Here is an 18,487-nt window from a genome sequence, read left to right as displayed (position 1 = left end):
CAATATTTTCAATATTGGGCGAAAAAGCTTCTGTTAGGAAAATAATACAATTAAATTAAATGAATAAACTATTGCTGGTGTTTCCAGTAACTTAGGTGTCTCATAAAATGCTGATTGGAAAAAGATATGGGTGTATTGAAAAAAGTGTACCTAAAAACTCAGTACTGACTCCAAAAAAAAATAACAATTATACGCATTTTTTTTAAATAAATATTTATTTAAATAATTTAATAAAAACAAAATTCTCACTATACTACTTTCTTTCTTCGGCAAGCAACCAATTTACCACTAGATGTACTTGGTAACTAATTACATAGTAATTAAAATTATATACAGTTTTTTAACCTATTCAGTCTTTACACAGTATATACAGTTATTATCACGGTACGTACATATTCACAAAATTGCTAAAGTTATTAACAGTTTAATCGACTTCTTCAATAGTTGGACCTGACTTGCCACCATTGAATCCTCCTGCTTGTTGACCACAACTTCCTCCAGGCATTCCTCCATAGTTGTTATTTTGAGAAGCTCCGCCACCATACAGTTTGGCCATTATGGGACTGCACACTGATGTTAATTGTTTCTGCCTGTCTTCAAACTCTTCTTTCTCGGCCAAACTGTTACTGTCTAGCCATTTCAAAGCTTCAGAGCATTCCCTTTCCACCGTGGCTTTGTCGTCACTGCCCAATTTGTCCCCACAATCCTGAACAGTTTGCTTGAGTTGGAAGATGTATGCTTCTAGTTGGTTACGAGCAGCCACTTTTTCCCTTTGCTTTTCATCTTCTTCTTTATACCTTTCGGCCTCGGATAACATCCTGTCGATGTCAGCTTGAGATAGGCGTCCTTTGTCATTCTTGATGGTAATGTTCTTTTCTTTGCCTGAGCTGGTGTCCTTTGCAGAGACATTAAGGATACCATTGGCGTCCAAGTCGAAGGTAACGTCGATTTTAGGTACTCCACGAGGTGCTGGTGGGATTCCAGTCAAGTCGAAGGTTCCCAAAAGGTTGTTGTCTTTAGTCATGGCACGTTCACCTTCAAAGACCTGGATGGTAACTGCTGGCTGGTTGTCCGCATAGGTGGTAAAGGTTTGAGTTTGTTTGCATGGGATCCTGGCATTTCTTTCGATAATCTTGGTCATTACTCCACCAGCAGTTTCGATACCCAATGACAATGGAGTTACGTCAACTAGAAGAACGTCCTGAATTTTGTTGTCGGTTTCCCCACTGAGAACAGCAGCTTGAACAGCCGCTCCATAAGCCACAGCTTCGTCAGGATTGATACTCAAGTTCAGTTGTTTTCCATTAAAGAAGTTCTGCAAGAGCTGTTGGATTTTCGGAATTCTTGTGGAACCTCCTACCAGGACAATATCATGGATGGCGCCTTTGTCCATTTTAGCATCTGTTAGAGCTTTTTCCACAGGTTGTAGGGTTCCTCTAAACAGATCGGCATTCAGCTCTTCAAATCTGGCTCTGGTTACTTTTGTGTAGAAATCGATTCCTTCAAACAAGGCGTCAATTTCAATGGTGGCTTCGGTGCTGGATGACAGAGTCCTCTTGGCACGTTCGGCTGCAGTTCTGAGTCTTCTTAAAGCCCTTGGGTTGGCGCGAAGATCTTTCTTAAATTTTCTTTTAAATTCATCAGCCAGATGGTTAACTAATCGGTTGTCAAAGTCTTCACCACCTAGATGTGTGTCACCAGCAGTGGCTCTAACTTCGAACAGGGAACCTTCATCGATGGTTAGGATGGAAACGTCAAAGGTTCCACCTCCCAGATCAAATATCAGAACGTTTCGTTCTCCTTTCAGGTTTTTGTCCAAACCATAGGCTAAGGCGGCTGCTGTAGGCTCGTTGATAATCCTCATGACGTTCAGTCCAGCTATGACACCTGCATCTTTGGTTGCTTGCCTTTGAGAGTCGTTAAAGTAAGCTGGTACAGTAATAACAGCATCTTTGATGGAAACTCCTAAGTAAGCTTCAGCTGTTTCCTTCATTTTGGTCAAAACCATGGAACTGATTTCTTCAGGAGCAAATTTTTTGACTTCGCCTTTATACTCGACTTGAATTTTAGGTTTGCTCCCCTCGTTGATAACTTTAAATGGCCAATGTTTAATGTCCTGCTGAATTTTAGGGTCGTCAAACTTGCGTCCGATCAACCTTTTGGCATCAAAAACGGTGTTGGATGGATTCATGGCCACTTGATTCTTGGCAGCATCACCAATAAGCCTTTCGGTGTCGGTAAAGGCCACATAACTAGGTGTTGTTCGGTTACCTTGGTCGTTGGCGATGATTTCCACTTTTCCATGCTGCCATACACCCACGCAAGAGTAGGTGGTTCCCAAGTCAATACCAATTGCTGGAGCTTTCTTCACCATTTTTTACTTTTACTTGTCACTATCACACTGAAATACTGAAACTCGCGTTTACTTGGTAAGATCGCTTTGTATATCGCTTTCGATTCGTTCGTTTCGCTGATTCAAATAATCTGAAAACCCCGCCGGGCCGAAGCGCTTTTATAGGCGCTCCGAGTCGAGTCGAAACGCTCCGAACGTTCTAGACTGGCCTGAAAATGAACGTTTAGCAACGTAAACAGCTGATTCTAGAATAGCGTCACGACCGCTTCGGAACGTACAGAGTGAGCCAAATAAATTACAGCAATAAATTGTAACAGTTTCCCAATTTAACAACAGCAAAAATCGCTAAAGTTATTTGATTTATGAATGAACCACTTTCTTACTAAACTTCGTAGTTCTTGTTCATAGAGAGCTGAAAAAAACTAAATGTATTTTAAATATTTAGTCCACTGTATAGAGGTAATGGGTGTTCGAGACGATTCCGTGTTTATCGACCTTTTCAGGTTGGATTACCTTTCTCAATGTTGCCGTTGCCAACGCAGTTTCTAGAATCACGATATATCAATATTTTCTTTTGTTATCATTAATTTAAATTTCATGTAGCAAGAGCTAAATTAGAAAAGTAATTTCAAATAATATATTTATTGCAACATAATAATTAATTTTTATAGTGTTATTTTATTAAACATATTATTTGTCTGGGCATTGATACTTTTATATGTCGCTGCATAATAACTGAGGAAAAAGATGTCATATACAGTTTTTATTTCAAGTTCAATTTACTAATGAATTGTTGTCATATGCTTAATTTTTTAAAATAATAATATTTAAAATTTTACCACAAATAACAGTAAGAAAATAGCTGAAAATAGTTTGTTACTGGAAACATGTGACACCCTTATATTGACTTTATATTAATGTTTTAGTACTAATTATAATAATAATTTAGGTATATAGAGTATTTTCATGTGCAACCATATTATTACACATTGTAACAAAAATAAGATGACGTAACAGTGTAATACACAGATAAATATTCGGAATGTGAGAAAGAAGTAAAGAGAATTAAACCATTTACCTGTTGATTACCTTGTTTTGCCATCCTATTTTGATTTTTAGCATATAAGTTTAAAAAAAATATATCTCATAGGAATATTACAGCTTTCACATTTTGTATATCAAAAACGAAGCACTAAGCAACAACACTTTTATGAATATTTGTATTTTATGTTCTCTTATCAGTTGCATTTTCCTTATGAAAACCTGGGACACTCTGTATAATATGACGCAACGGTCGTGGTGAACCCGGAATCGTCTCGAATCTTCGCTTTAATCGCACACAGTGGTCAAAATAAGTTTGTCTAAGAGGACAAAAGCGGCATATAAAATCAAGATAAAGCAAGCTAGCAAGAAAAATAATAAACGGTATATAATTAAATCTAATTAGTATGGAATGAAATAACAATGTAATAGAAAGATAGATATTTCAAATGTGACAACTAAAGAAGCAAACGACACATTTAAAACATTTTTTCATTATACTTCTTTGAAAACATTTAGAGTAAATGGCTTTAAAATAGAAACGTACAGCACAATATATTAAATTTAAGATAATTTATAAGCAGACAAATATTTAGCACAAAACTGCATTGTCATTTAATATGTAAATGCTGGAATATTTAGATATATTTCCGCAGTATTTGTTGACGTTTTATGGACATTGCCTGACAGTGATAACTTACAACAATTTTAAATCACCTTTGAACTACTTTAAACTAGTCCTAGAAATGATCAGTTAGGTGTCAGTCATGTCATTTTTTCTCAAGTCTGGTTTTAATGCCTTCGTTTTCAAATAAGTATAATGAAAAATATCGTCATATTTATAATTCGTACAAAAATAGATTTTCCGTGCTTGCATGACTTTCGGTGTTCGGCTTTCGCTTACACCTGAATTGGTCATACGCGCACGGAAAATTTTTTATTTTTGTACTCCTAATGAAATATTCCTGTCTGTTCCGGCATCCCATTTTATTTTGAAAAATAGGAAAGAAAAATTTGTTTAATTTCTAAATTTGTAGGTATTTCAATTAAGTAGGTATGAATCCACTACTACAGACATGCATATTGGTTGATGAATTTGCAACAACAACCTGCTGTTGTGGGTAATATTCATTAAGCATAGACACAATTTTGCAAATACATGTGTTTTCCATAAATTTAGTTCGCGGCTGATCTATTTAAAGCCAACCACAACAAAGTTTTGATAAATTTAGCCCGGACTTTTATCGAAAGTAAACAAGCTGTGCCAAAAACATTACATTCAAGCAAAAAGAAAAAATATCAGTTCAAGGCTCCATGAAGTGGGTTGGCATTGATAGGATTGGCAACGACAAAACATCTCGAACTTTCTTTGAAACGTACTACACAGTGTTAGTTAAATTTACAAACCAAAAATAATGGTTTTTAAAAAAACACAAATTTATTTTGGACGAGTTACAAAGTGAGCTTAATAATATGGAACTGAACTCGAGCATTCTGTTTCTAGAAATTTTTTATAAAAATAGTTACTGACTACACATTACATGACTTAAGTATAAACATTAAGTATTCCTAATAAAAGGGTTACGTATGAAACATATAACTTGTTCCAATAATTTATATTTCTATACTTAAGTGTTCTAGAAACTGTCACCCAAAAGTTCGAGAAAGACTAGCACAGTGTAATTATGTAAATGTAGCAGTTTTATGATTTTATACTCAACTGAACAAAACGAAGAAAATGTTACAGGAAATCTGGACGAAACAACTGATGCTGTTACTGAAAAGATAGTATAGATTGATTTTGTTGAAAGTATAGTATAATATTGTGTGATGAACCAGTACAAGTGGATAAAATCAAGTAAATGTTTGAATTCGGTACAATCAGTTGGAGAGTTCGTGGATAAAAAACAGCGTTTCTCAAGCAGCAAGTTCAAATTCACTAAAACTGTAAAGAAAAATAATAGAAATATACTACTTAGTACAGGTCATCATATTAAATTCGGCTTAGGCAGTTTAGAAATACAGGCCGTTAAAAATGTTGCTGTATCCAAGTTATCCGTGAGTTTATTTAAGCCACTGTGTAAAACTACAACAAAGTTCGAGATAATTCGCCAGACAGCTGTTGTGTTATCGATTTTACCGTGCTTCTCGAACAACGTGGTTTGTATTGCGGTATTGTTATTGTTTTTAGCGCGACTAGGGTTTCTAGAAGGTTTTTTGCGCAGTATTTAATTATAGCGAAAATTTTTCATAATTTACAATATTGCTTATGTAATACAAGTTCAACGTACGGTTTAATAACATTGATGACCGAAAATTAGATCAAAAAGTTACAAGAAATTAACTAGGCAATGAGCAAGTAAATAGATACATTTACAGGATAACTGACTCAATAATAAGCGCTCATGTGAGAACAACTAGGAAAATACACAGTTTAAATAAAAAAAATTGATATCTTTATACCAAAATAAGTAGTAATTTTACTCACGGTTTTAGTATTCTGCTAGTAACTGATGGAGTTTGGTTGTACTGGGTCAACAATATTATACATACTAACCTAACTTAGTAAATGTGACCTATTGTTGTTTACTATTTATATTGTTATTTATTATGTGTATAAGAACATGTTTGTTATGGATATTATCTTTGAAAAACTTCTTTTTTTGCACATAAAGTTAACTTAAACTGTATTTAGTAAGGTGCTTATATTCCAAACCTCCTTACTCTAAACACAATTAATAAAAAACTGATAAAAATAATTTTTGAAATCGCTGCACTCTAGAGAATACCGAAACTTATACTGAGTGGTTCAAGTAACAGTTTATTGAGTTGAAAAGTAGAAGGGTTTGTTTTACAACTGCATATTCAAATAGTTTCAGAATGTTTAACCAGCTATGGTAACCGTGCATAATTAATCTAACCACTACCAAAAATTAATAAACAGAACTCTTATTTAGATCACCTTTATTTGACCCACTGTGTAGAAGAAGAAGCCCCCCAGGCTTGAAGTCAGTGTAGCTAGCCTAGAATATTCGAATCGATTCGAATGAGGTCGGCCGGCTTATATAAGCACTTCGGGTCGGCGCGATATTCAGACGATTCAAATAGTTGAAGCGAATAAAACGACACGCGATATACAAGCGAACTTATACAAACGCGAGTTTAACTCAGTGTACTAAGTAATAGTGAGATTTTCAAGTGATCAAGCGAAAGTTAACATCAAAGACAGAAAAATGGTGAAGAAAGCTCCAGCAATCGGTATTGACTTGGGAACCACCTACTCCTGCGTGGGTGTATGGCAGCACGGAAAAGTGGAAATCATTGCCAACGACCAAGGTAACCGAACAACACCTAGTTATGTGGCCTTTACCGACACCGAAAGGCTCATCGGTGATGCTGCTAAGAACCAAGTGGCCATGAACCCATCCAACACCGTCTTCGACGCCAAGAGGTTAATTGGACGCAAATTCGATGATCCCAAAATCCAGCAGGACATCAAACACTGGCCATTCAAAGTCATCAACGATGGAGGCAAACCAAAGATCCAGGTCGAGTACAAGGGTGAAGTAAAACGATTTGCTCCTGAAGAAGTCAGTTCGATGGTTTTGACCAAAATGAAAGAAACCGCAGAAGCTTATTTGGGAGTGCCCATCAAGGATGCAGTCATCACAGTACCAGCCTACTTTAACGACTCCCAAAGACAAGCAACCAAAGATGCCGGTGCTATAGCTGGTCTGAATGTCATGAGGATCATCAATGAGCCTACAGCAGCCGCTTTAGCTTACGGCTTGGATAAAAACCTTAAAGGAGAACGAAACGTTCTTATTTTTGATCTGGGAGGCGGAACCTTCGATGTTTCCATCTTAACCATCGACGAAGGTTCCTTGTTTGAAGTTAGAGCCACTGCTGGTGATACACATCTAGGTGGTGAAGACTTTGACAATCGATTAGTTAACCATCTGGCTGATGAATTCAAGAGGAAATTCAAAAAGGATCTCCGCTCCAACCCAAGAGCTTTGAGAAGACTGAGAACTGCAGCAGAACGTGCCAAGAGGACCTTGTCATCCAGCACTGAAGCCACCATTGAAATTGACGCCTTATTTGAAGGAGTCGACTTCTACACCAAAGTTACCAGGGCGAGATTTGAAGAATTAAATGCCGACTTGTTTAGGGGAACCCTACAACCTGTGGAAAAAGCTCTTACAGATGCTAAAATGGACAAAGGTGCCATTCATGATATTGTCCTGGTGGGAGGTTCTACAAGAATTCCTAAAATCCAACAACTCCTGCAAAACTTCTTTAATGGAAAACAGCTGAACTTAAGTATCAACCCTGACGAAGCTGTGGCCTACGGAGCGGCTGTTCAAGCTGCAGTTCTTAGTGGAGAAACCGACAATAAAATCCAAGACGTTCTCTTAGTTGATGTAACTCCACTGTCTTTGGGTATCGAAACTGCTGGTGGAGTGATGACCAAGATCATAGAAAGAAATGCAAGGATTCCATGCAAACAGACCCAAACCTTTACCACCTATGCGGACAACCAGCCAGCAGTCACCGTTCAAGTATTTGAAGGTGAACGTGCCATGACTAAAGACAACAACCTTCTGGGCACATTTGACTTGACTGGAATACCACCAGCACCTCGTGGTGTTCCTAAAATCGACGTTACCTTCGACTTGGACGCCAATGGTATCCTCAACGTATCCGCTAAAGACACTAGCTCAGGCAAAGAAAAGAACATTACCATTAGAAACGACAAAGGACGACTGTCTCAAGCTGACATTGACAGGATGTTGTCTGAAGCCGAAAGGTACAAAGAAGAAGATGAAAAACAAAGGGAAAAAGTGGCTGCTCGTAACCAACTAGAAGCATACATCTTCCAACTCAAGCAAGCCGTCCAAGATTGTGGAGATAAGCTCAGTAGTGAGGACAAAGCCACGGTGGAGAGGGAATGCTCGGAAGCTTTGAGGTGGCTGGATAGCAACACTTTAGCTGAAAAAGAAGAGTTTGAAGACAGGCAAAAACAATTAACATCAGTGTGCAGTCCTATAATGGCCAAAATGTACGGTGGCGGCGCTTCTCAAAATAATAACTATGGAGGAATGCCTGGAGGGAGCTGTGGACAGCAAGCTGGAGGATTTGGTGGTGGCAAGTCAGGACCAACCATCGAAGAAGTGGATTAAATGTTAAACTAAGTACTAGTTTGTTGAATTCTTGTTTGATCAGGAATTTTGTTTCAATGTAAAATTACTATGTAATTAGAACTGAACTATTAAGTACTTGTTAACTATTATTTTTGTACCATTTTTTTATTTTTAAATAAATTATTTGTTTTAAAAAAAAAATTGTGTTTTTTAATTTATGTGTTTTTACCTTAAAAAAAAAAAAAAAAAAGTTATATGATAACAACTTTTTTCAAAAAAGTTTTTTTATACAAAAATATGACTGCTTACGAGTCAAAATAAAGTTAACTTTAATAGTATATTATTCAACGAGCTTTTTATGATAGCCATTAATCCCTAAGGGGGATGTTTACGTCACGAGCCGCAGGCGAGGGACGCAAATCTCCCGTGGGATTAATGGCCATAAAAAACGAGGATAATACTATACTTTGTCCACGACCACTGTCCATTACCACTAATGCCAAGTGCAGGCAAATTAGAAGTTGATACTCTTTTATGTAGATAATAAATAATATAGGTAATCTCTCAAATCCGCCATAACAACTGAAATGTCAAACTCGATACGATTAGGATCGCGTTTAGAATGGCCGTCGGTGTACAAGTCGTGACAGAATTTGGGAAAAAATGGATCACGTGAACAATTTATTTACATAACTATATGGTGGCATGTGACAAAGGCCACGGTGCGCACACCAGCCCTATTTCTGAACGCACCCCCAGCGTTGCCGCCTACGACCACAAGGGCACTGACGTTGTCAATGTCAACTTAAAAAACCACAGAACTAAGGGCGGTCATGCACCAAAAATATTTCAAATATAAATTATGGAATTTACCTAATGATTTGGCAAACTCCTGTACTGTGTTATTGCGGTGTATTTGTTAAGAAAATGGTATTCTGAATTAGCAGTAATTGCAAAGACATAAGTGGATGTCTACATGCAAGAAATACCGCATATCCCATGTTTTATGCTTGGTGTGCAACCACCTTTAGGTCGAGAGGGAATAATGATCATTATTCCTCTTCATTAATCCCTCTGACGCTATATGACCTTCATTTAGCTTCTGTCAACACGCTGAATATTGGTACATTATTGGTTGGTCGTGGACAAAGACTTTAAAACGTCAATTGTGTTTAGTAATTGGCATTTTCATTCTCAACAATCAGGTGAATGCAAGATAAATGGCTTCAAAATTCCCATTACAAAAACATAAAAGGTTAGCCACCCGAACCGTTTATTAAAAATTTATTAGTATCAAAAATTTATAGAAGTTTGAAATTTTTTAATGAAAATAAATTTGATGCTTGCTATATTTTAAAAATATTTTCGGTTTACCCGAAAGTAGCTGTTAACTGGCTTATTTTAAATGGGACATTCTCTCCCAAATGTGTATTTTTGCATATCCTGATTATTTGTTTCGTTGAAAAACTTTTATGTATCTGTTGTTCAGTTATTTACCATGTTATGTAAAATTTCATATTATCGGTATCCAAAATAATTTTTATTTATTCATATCAGAAAATGAGTTTTCTTTGATTTTTCTGTTTTGTTGCGTGTTAAACAAAGTTGTGTTATAAAAATACGTGCTTCTTCGAAAATTGTGATACAAAACTTACTTTGACTAATTGACTTTGAAGCTAATCATCATTATTTTTGACGTTTTTCTGCTCCCACTCTTAGATAAAACTTTGTTTAATATGACAAAACCCAAAAACCACGAAAAACATTTTTTCTGATTTGTGTAAAATGAAATTGTTTTGGAGACTGAAAATGTACAATTTTAAAAATGCTAAATATCTCGAAAACGGATACAGATAAGTATATGGCATTATACGAGTACATACAATGCAAAAATATACAGGTTGTCCCATTTTAAATTTTTAAACTACTAATAACTACATTATGCTACTAGTACAATAATGAATTGAATGAAAGTATAAATTATCATACATTTATACAGTGTGGTTATTTTTGCGAAATATAGTTATTATTATAGTTATATACAATTTTTCAAGAAAATAATACAGTCCACTAATCATCCGTACGCAAAGTTCGGCGGTTGTTCAGTTCACATAGGTTTATGAGTTTATCAGAGAACAACGTCGGTTTTGACGAGAATTACTAACCCTCCAATTCTGGCACAATAGTTTCAGAACACCATTTAGATTTGGAACAGGCTATTTAACAGCTTCATTTTATTTTGAAACCATTTTATGTACTTGAAGTTTAAAAGTTTAATAAATTTGACCAGAAAAATAAGTTTTCAGGAAAACTATGCCAAAGTGTTTTAAGAAAAGTTTTTATGATAAAACTACTCTGTTATAATAGATTGTTTTGAAATAAAAAGCCAAATACCCTCCAATTTACTTGACAGTGCTGAATCATAGTTCAATTATAAGCACAGTCAAATCATAAAATATCTAATTGGTAAATTGGCATTACTACTAACCTTTCTACTTCACTTAAAGTGTCAGAACTCTTATCATCAGATGGTTTGTCTAGAAGCTTCTCACCAGTATCTTTACTAAAGCTAAAAATGGAAGAACAGCATGTTATTCAAAAAGCTAGGGGAGATATCCCATGAGAATGCATACAATTTTAGAATAATACTGTATTTTGTCCACAATCACTGTACATTACCACCGGAAATAATCTTATTTTTAAATCAATTTGACAAACAAAGTAGGTACAATACTGAAATGTCAAACTCAATACAGTTTATAACAAGTGGGAATTAATCTTGCCCATAAAGCTCAAACTATCTGATGTTATATGACCTTCATTTAACTCTTAACCAACTGATTGTTGGTGCAATATTGAGTGATTGGAGACAAAATGCAAAATATATTAAACTTATACAGGTGTGGTAAATCCAAAACCGACCATAGGAAAACCGCGTAACGGACAGAGAAACGTACATTATTGCATGCGCGGGACTAAGACAGAAAACGAAAAAAATATCAAGTAGGCCATATTTTCAGCGCGCTGTTGCCAAACGCCAAGTTATTTTGTCGACGGTATTTGAGTGATACTTGGCGTTTGGCAACAGCGCGCTGAAAATATGGCCTACTTGATATTTTTTTCGTTTTCTGTCTTAGTCCCGCGCATGCAATAATGTACGTTTCTTTGTCCGTTACGCGGTTTTCCTATGGTCGGTTTTGGATTTACCACACCTGTATACATCAATTATAAGGTGTTCAATTACCTTGAAAAAAATGGATCTTCAAAACCTTTCGGTAAAGCATCCTGCTGGAGGTACTTCTTTCCATCTCTTTTATAGAAATAATCAGCAGTGTCAAAATGACTTGAACATATTTCTGGATGTTTAGGCAATTTTAGATTGATGTCAAATCCCAAAACAGAAAACCAAATGTTTCGCCTTTCCTTATTTGCAGGAAACCTAGAAATTCAACCAACCATAATTTTCAGGGAAGGTGTTTCTGGTTGGAATGTTTAGTGGAAAACTTCCTATTGCTGACACTATACTTTCTAATACCAGTTCCAATACCAATACACTAGTATTCTACTACAAACATGCCAATGAAATAACATAATTTGATAATATCCTCGATAAAACTTTACTTAATGCCTAACTATGTTAACAATAAGTAAAACCTACAAATTATTGTAACTGTGACAAAACTTTTCTATGCATAAAGTTAAAAACTAAGAACATGTCAATTTATGTAGTAACTTTTGGCCCTAAATCTCGTAAAAATCGATAAACGCCTTTTAAAATTATTTTGAAAAAACGATATTACTTTGAGAACTTTGGCGCCCTGTAGCGGCAAAATTAAGCAACTTTGGATATAGGTAAGTTTGCTTAGATCGCCTTATTTTTGACCAAGAAATTTGTGATTAAGTGTTGTACAGTCAATACAGTCATTTCAGGGACAGCCTGTATAATAGACAAAGCGTAAACGTAATGTCATGGTTGAAAATTATAACTTTAGTTAAACTTTGTTTTAAACATGAAATAAATTATAATATAATAGTTGGTGGTGTTGAGCTAATATTATGGTTTATCATAAACACACGCAAAGCATTTGTATTTTTCCCTTGCAATATACTAGGGTTCCCTCACAGAAAACACAAAGCAAAATTTAATTCCTTTACTTATGCCCATGCTTACTGTTTACTTTTCCAACTGACCTGTGAAAGGTTAGGTTTGGGTGTAAGTACGCGGTTTTTTTTGCACACATAGCATTGATGAGGCATAATTGGTGCCCTATTTCTTAAGTCAATAATCACAAGTCACTAGTAAATAACACAAAAAATCACTGGAGACCCCACTTGAACTCAAACCCAAATAAAATAGTTGGTTTGGTTGTACGGCTGTAAGCAAGCAAGAAAAGAGCATGCGCAGTGCGTCTTTGAAACGTTACCACGTCTTTACTAACCTGTAAAATTTGATGAAACCCAAGAAATTATAGTCTATGACCATATAAAATGACAGTAAACTTTCAAATGCTTATAAACAATAATAACTTTAAGAAGTTATATTTAGTACAAATAGAATGCAATTATCTATAAAACACAATCCCTTTTATTCATAATAAGATTGTTGTTAGGAAAAAAGATAAAATATAGTACAGTTAGGCAACACTGCTATATTTAATCTCTCTCACAGAGACCAAAACTAAATGGGGGGGCATAAACTGCGGACTGCGGCTGCGGGAAGCAGCGTTGCCAGAGTGTAACATAATTATCGAATTGTAACATAATTTTTATTAGAAAAGTGTCTAATCAGCATTACGTACCATAATCGATAATTGTAACATAATATTGAAATCCTGGCAGAAAAATATGCTAACCTGAATAGGACACAATATTCATAAAAATAAAGTAATTGAAGCAACCATGTTCTTGGTATGAAGTTGTTACATGTTTCCAGATATTATGCTATTTACTTATTTTACCAATGCCTTACAAAATAAATCTAATAACCTATTTTACTTTTTGCAATTTCGGATATTCGCTATTCTAAGTGTAACTGATAATTTATTGCAGATGATTTTTGATGTTGCAATGGAAATACCATCCTGAAAAATTTACCAGTTCATTGATAAACTGTCCCTTGCATTTGCCTTTACTGTGAAAGTATACACAAACTATTACAAAAACCAGATTATGATAATAGAATATTATTATTTTATGCTGTTTTTTTTTTTAGTACAAATATGATGTCAATACGTTGAAAATATATTTTTTTTTATGAAAAATTACTCTAAATTATATGAATTGCAAAAACAGCACTTTCCATTTGGTCGTAGGTAAAGTATAGTACGTCACACGTGCTCTAAAGGCATTTTACGCACTCATGGAATTACATATTCGCCGCTACGTGGCTTTGAGCGTAACTTATTCCATATCGTGTGTAAAATGCTTCTTACAGCACTAGTTGCGTAATATACTATTAAGGTTCTTAAGTAAATTTTCACCGTTTTAAAGATACATTTTTAAGTCGGGTTGGGTTGGTTTTGGGTCTTTGAACGTAATAACTCAATTATCTCGTAAACAAAGTTTCAAATCAGAATTTGATAAGCGAGAGACTTATTTTTCAAAATGAACAAGAAAAGTAAAAGAAACTGTAATTTTTGAAAAATATTCAGTGACGTAGAAAATAACATCTTTCTGTATCTACGCCACTGGACAGTTTTGACAAACGTCATTAAAATCACCTAATGAGTATTAATTTCATAACTACTTTGAAGGACTGTATTTGCCTTTGTCAGGAAAATAACATAATTGCATGTCAACTTATTTTTTGATGGGATATCGAATGCTGAATTATTGACATTTAAAACTGAACCACCCTGTATATCTACTTGACCTTCTAATCTGATGCTTGCTAATGATAATCATGTTAATAATTAAACTTTGCTTTCTTTCAAGTACCCACATACCTTAGACATTGATATACAAGTACATGTAAATGTACCAATTTTAGTCCAATATTTTATTCCTATAGTAATACGATTCATATTTGGGTACACACTATATACACACCGTAAAAACAACAACTGTTTCCATTAAAATATAGATGTTTGTGTTATTTTACATAATACAGGACAATATAATTTTTATACATATAATTAAAAGTGAACTATAACCTTACTATAGTGGTTAAGCAGTGTATTGTGTTTAGTCAAGCCAGCTTCGTCAACACAGCTTTAAAAGCGAAGATATAAGAAAATTATACAATTATTGTGAAGAAGTGTGCAGCAAAATGGGAGAGGAAGTTGATGGTAATACTGTATTAGCCCAAGCTTTAAAAGTTCAGGTAACTTTTTCTACTTTAGTTGCAGCCCAAACATTTTTTTTACTTGGACATTTCACAAAATAAAACACACTGTGCTACAAAAGAATGCAAAACATTGCTTTATAGAAAAGTCAAAGTGTTAACTTTCATTAAATGTCTTTATTAACAGTAAATATATATGTTTTAATAACAAAAATGTTGTTTAAAATAGTTTTCTGTAACTACTTGCTAATACACGCTAGTGACGCTACACGTATAAACATATGATTTGTCAAGGATTTTACACTGATGCCAGACATTTTTAACGAACGTACATTTATCAAATTAAAACACACGCCAAACATTGGTTTTACATTTAGCTTTTCAGTATAAACACTTCGCACATTAATTTTGCATTACTTTATGACTTTGAATTCTTTCCTTTATTAGCCATTCTTATATCTGGGTATCAGTGGCAACAATGTGTCGGTACAAATTCAAGCTGGCGCTATCTTTTCCTATACATACAAACTCGATGACAAACGACAAGCTGTTCGAATCCTGATTCGAACCTAATCTGTAAAAGTGTGCACGGTTGATTCATAGAGGGCGCTTCAAAGTTTAAATAGAGAATTTGAATAAAATCTAAAAAAAAGTTTTTGTCTCAATTTTTCTATTTCTTTAAAATTTATGGTGTTAATCGCAAGTTCGAGGAAGCAAAAATAGAAAAAACAGTTTCATATTGTGTAAAAAAATTCAAAACGTTTTTTGAACGGTTGATTTCTGGCTTCCATTTGCACCGTTGTTGTATTTTAAACCGAGTTAAAGCTGTGTTGGTTTTGAATAAGACAGAATCAGTGAAAAACGTCACAGTCTGAACTTCACTTAACTTAAACTTGGCTTTAAGTACGACGGTGGAATAACCCATAAGAGTGTAACACCCTTTCCGCTTTTCATCCTTGTATTGATATCAGAAATCGGAAGTGCTTGGTAGCATTACACTGATATCAATATGAGAGGTGGTTTTTCGACGTGTAGCCTATCTTATGCGTTAACTCTCGCTTTAATTAAACTGGGTCAGCGATTACCGGAAATCAAGATTTTGATCTATACATCTAAGTAATATTATTAGGCACGATATACTAAAATAACAAATTGAAAAACGCAAGTTCCAAATAGAAGGGAAATTAAGAAGCTAACGTTGCATTCAAAACCTTTACTTTCCTTCCATTTTTCTTTACTTTTGCTGCATGTATTTAGATTAAATATTTTTGTCATACATTTTAGGGCATAGAATACGTTTTTGGAATTATTGGCTATCCAGTGATTGAGCTGAGCATGGCATTACAAATGGCCGACATCCATTTTATAGGAATGAGAAATGAACAGGCGGCATGTTATGCTGCTCAAGCTATTGGATACCTGACTGGTATAATTCGTCATTGCACTACAAATGCAATCAATAATTTTCCGTTTATCACCGATAGGCAATCCTGGAGCAGTGCTGGTGGTTTCTGGTCCAGGACTTCTTCATACTTTCGGAGGGATGGCAAATGCGCAAGTTAACTGCTGGCCTGTGCTTGTTATTGGTGGCTCAGCTCCCCAAGATCATGAAGGAATTGGTGGTTTCCAAGAGTGCAATCAGGTAATACGTAACATAAAACTTCGTAAATATATGGTTTTATTAGGATTTTTGATAGGTGGAGCTAGCTCGACCTTACTGCAAATACTCAGCCCGACCAGGAAGCATTTCTTTGATTCCTCTTCACGTAGAAAAGGCGGTTAGGTTGGCAAAAAATGGAAGACCTGGCGCAACCTATTTAGATTTTCCTGCCAACATCCTATCAGGAAAAGTGGATTCTAGTCAAATACCTCCGCAGTATGGACCTACCGATATCCCAACTATTTTTCCTGATCCTCAAAAAATTGATGAGGCTCTACAGGTTTTACTTGCTGCCAAAAAACCTTTAGTGATTGTGGGAAAAGGTGCTGCGTATGCTAGAGCTGAAAAACAGGTAATGATTGTTAAACCTGTATTAGGTACAATTATAGGAGTTGGCCCAAATAGGTAAATGAACTAATTAGCTCAACAAACCTTCCATTTCTGGCTACACCGATGGGTAAAGGCGTTGTTTCTGACACTTCCGCAAATTGCGTACAACCTGCAAGGTCATTAGCACTTCAAAAAGCTGACGTGGTACTGTTGCTAGGAGCAAGACTAAATTGGATTTTACATTTTGGAAGACCCAATAGGTAACTGTTGTCACACTATACCAGAAGTATAATGTGATAGTTTCTGAGTAGGTACTCACCCGACGTTAAAGTTATCCAAATAGACTTGACAGCTGAAGAGTTGCACAACAGTGTCAAAGCTGAAGTAGCTATTCAAAGTGACCTTAAGCCAGCGGTGCAACAGTTGGTTACCAAATTAAAACAGAAAAAGTATGCGTTTTCAAGCAGAGAAGAATGGTGGGTGACTTTGAAAAAGAAATGCTCTGACAATATCAACGCCGTTGAGGTCCCAGTTACCATTTTTTAAATTCTTGACAACACAAACATTATTTATCTTTTAGGCGATGGCAAGAGATGTCCAAGTGCCTTTGAACTATTATGCGGTATTTAAAAACTTATTTGAAAACATTCCTGAAAATTGCATTATAGTTAGTGAAGGTGCAAATACCATGGATATTGGCAGAACAATGTTGTTGAACAAGCTACCTAGGCACAGGCTGGATGCTGGAACATTCGGAACGATGGGGGTAATTTAAACTTCCCACTTTTACTAGTACACTTACACTAACACAACATGTACATCACTTAGGTTGGATTAGGGTTTGCAATTGCCGCAGCTCTTTACTGTAGACATAATGAACCAACCAAAAGAGTAATTTGCGTAGAAGGTGACTCTGCATTTGGCTTTTCCGGCATGGAAATTGAAACTTTAAGCAGATACAAACTTCCAGTTATAATAGTAATAGTTAATAATTCAGGTATTTACACCGGTATGGAGCCGGAAGTTTTTAAGGATATTCAAGAGAGTGGCGACATCACCAAAGTGTAAGCGAGACAGTGTTAAAGGTAAACATTCTTAAACAGCTTACTTACTAATTTTAGGACACCTCCCGGATGCTTGTCTAGCTGTACCCGTTATGACAAGATGTTGAGTATAGTTAACAGGAAAGGATTTCTGGTGCAGACTGTGCCCGAATTGCAGGCAGCAATTAAGGAAGCTTTGCAAATTCAAGATGGTCCTACCATTATTAATGTTCTTATTAATCCCACTGCTGATAGGAAACCGCAGGCTTTTAATTGGTTAACTGAATCCAAGTTGTAACTTGCAAAAGCTTTGTTGAATGTTTATTTATCACAGTTTATACAGGGTATATTCCTGTTTATAGTACCTAACTTCAAAGCGTATTCTGCTGTTACAATAAAACTAACTATGCTCTACACGGTGTCTGTTTTACGAGGTTAACCATGGGGATCTCACAACATTAAAACCAATAATAAGATTTAGAGCTATTTCAGCTGGTGACTTTTATAAATATTTTGAAGCTAGAAAAGTTGTATTAAGATGAACCTTCGATCAACTCCTAGTGTTTCCTATGTTTCATTGCATTGTCATTCCTATGTATACAACAGTTGCTGATTCATCAATGGCTTGATCTT

At 35.4% G+C, this 18,487-nt stretch overlaps 2 protein-coding genes and 1 pseudogene across 3 annotated transcripts; 2 read left to right on the top strand and 1 right to left on the bottom strand.

Annotated features, from left to right (window-relative positions):
* Window positions 1-196: 196 nt before the first annotated feature.
* LOC145724689 (heat shock protein 70 A1 pseudogene) lies at window positions 197-2,496 on the bottom strand (annotated as a pseudogene).
* A 2,713-nt stretch (window positions 2,497-5,209) lies between these two features.
* On the top strand, window positions 5,210-18,268 carry Hacl (2-hydroxyacyl-CoA lyase). Of its 2 annotated transcripts, none has more exons than XM_081973061.1 (9): window positions 5,210-5,554; window positions 16,106-16,247; window positions 16,306-16,463; window positions 16,519-16,833; window positions 16,887-17,071; window positions 17,123-17,336; window positions 17,392-17,577; window positions 17,640-17,875; window positions 17,933-18,268. In XM_081973061.1, the coding sequence occupies exons 1-9, from the start codon at window positions 5,225-5,227 to the stop codon at window positions 18,150-18,152; spliced, it is 1,986 nt and encodes a 661-aa protein (XP_081829187.1). In that variant the 5' UTR covers window positions 5,210-5,224; the 3' UTR covers window positions 18,153-18,268. The 2 variants fall into 2 exon arrangements, with proteins under 2 accessions (XP_081829187.1, XP_081829196.1); XM_081973070.1 differs by lacking the exon at window positions 5,210-5,554 and adding an exon at window positions 14,487-14,860.
* On the top strand, window positions 6,475-8,739 carry LOC145724696 (heat shock protein 70 A1-like). Its single transcript, XM_081973091.1, has one exon. It carries the CDS (start codon window positions 6,628-6,630, stop codon window positions 8,575-8,577), a length of 1,950 nt encoding a protein of 649 aa, XP_081829217.1. The 5' UTR covers window positions 6,475-6,627; the 3' UTR covers window positions 8,578-8,739.
* Window positions 18,269-18,487: the final 219 nt, after the last annotated feature.

Source organism: Ips typographus, linkage group LG1, assembly GCF_016097725.1.
Source record: "Ips typographus isolate SLU linkage group LG1, UJ_Ityp_2.0, whole genome shotgun sequence".
Lineage (NCBI taxonomy): Eukaryota > Metazoa > Arthropoda > Insecta > Coleoptera > Curculionidae > Ips > Ips typographus.
The sequence above is the reverse complement of the archived record's forward strand: the minus strand, read 5'-3'. Positions and strand labels throughout refer to the sequence as shown.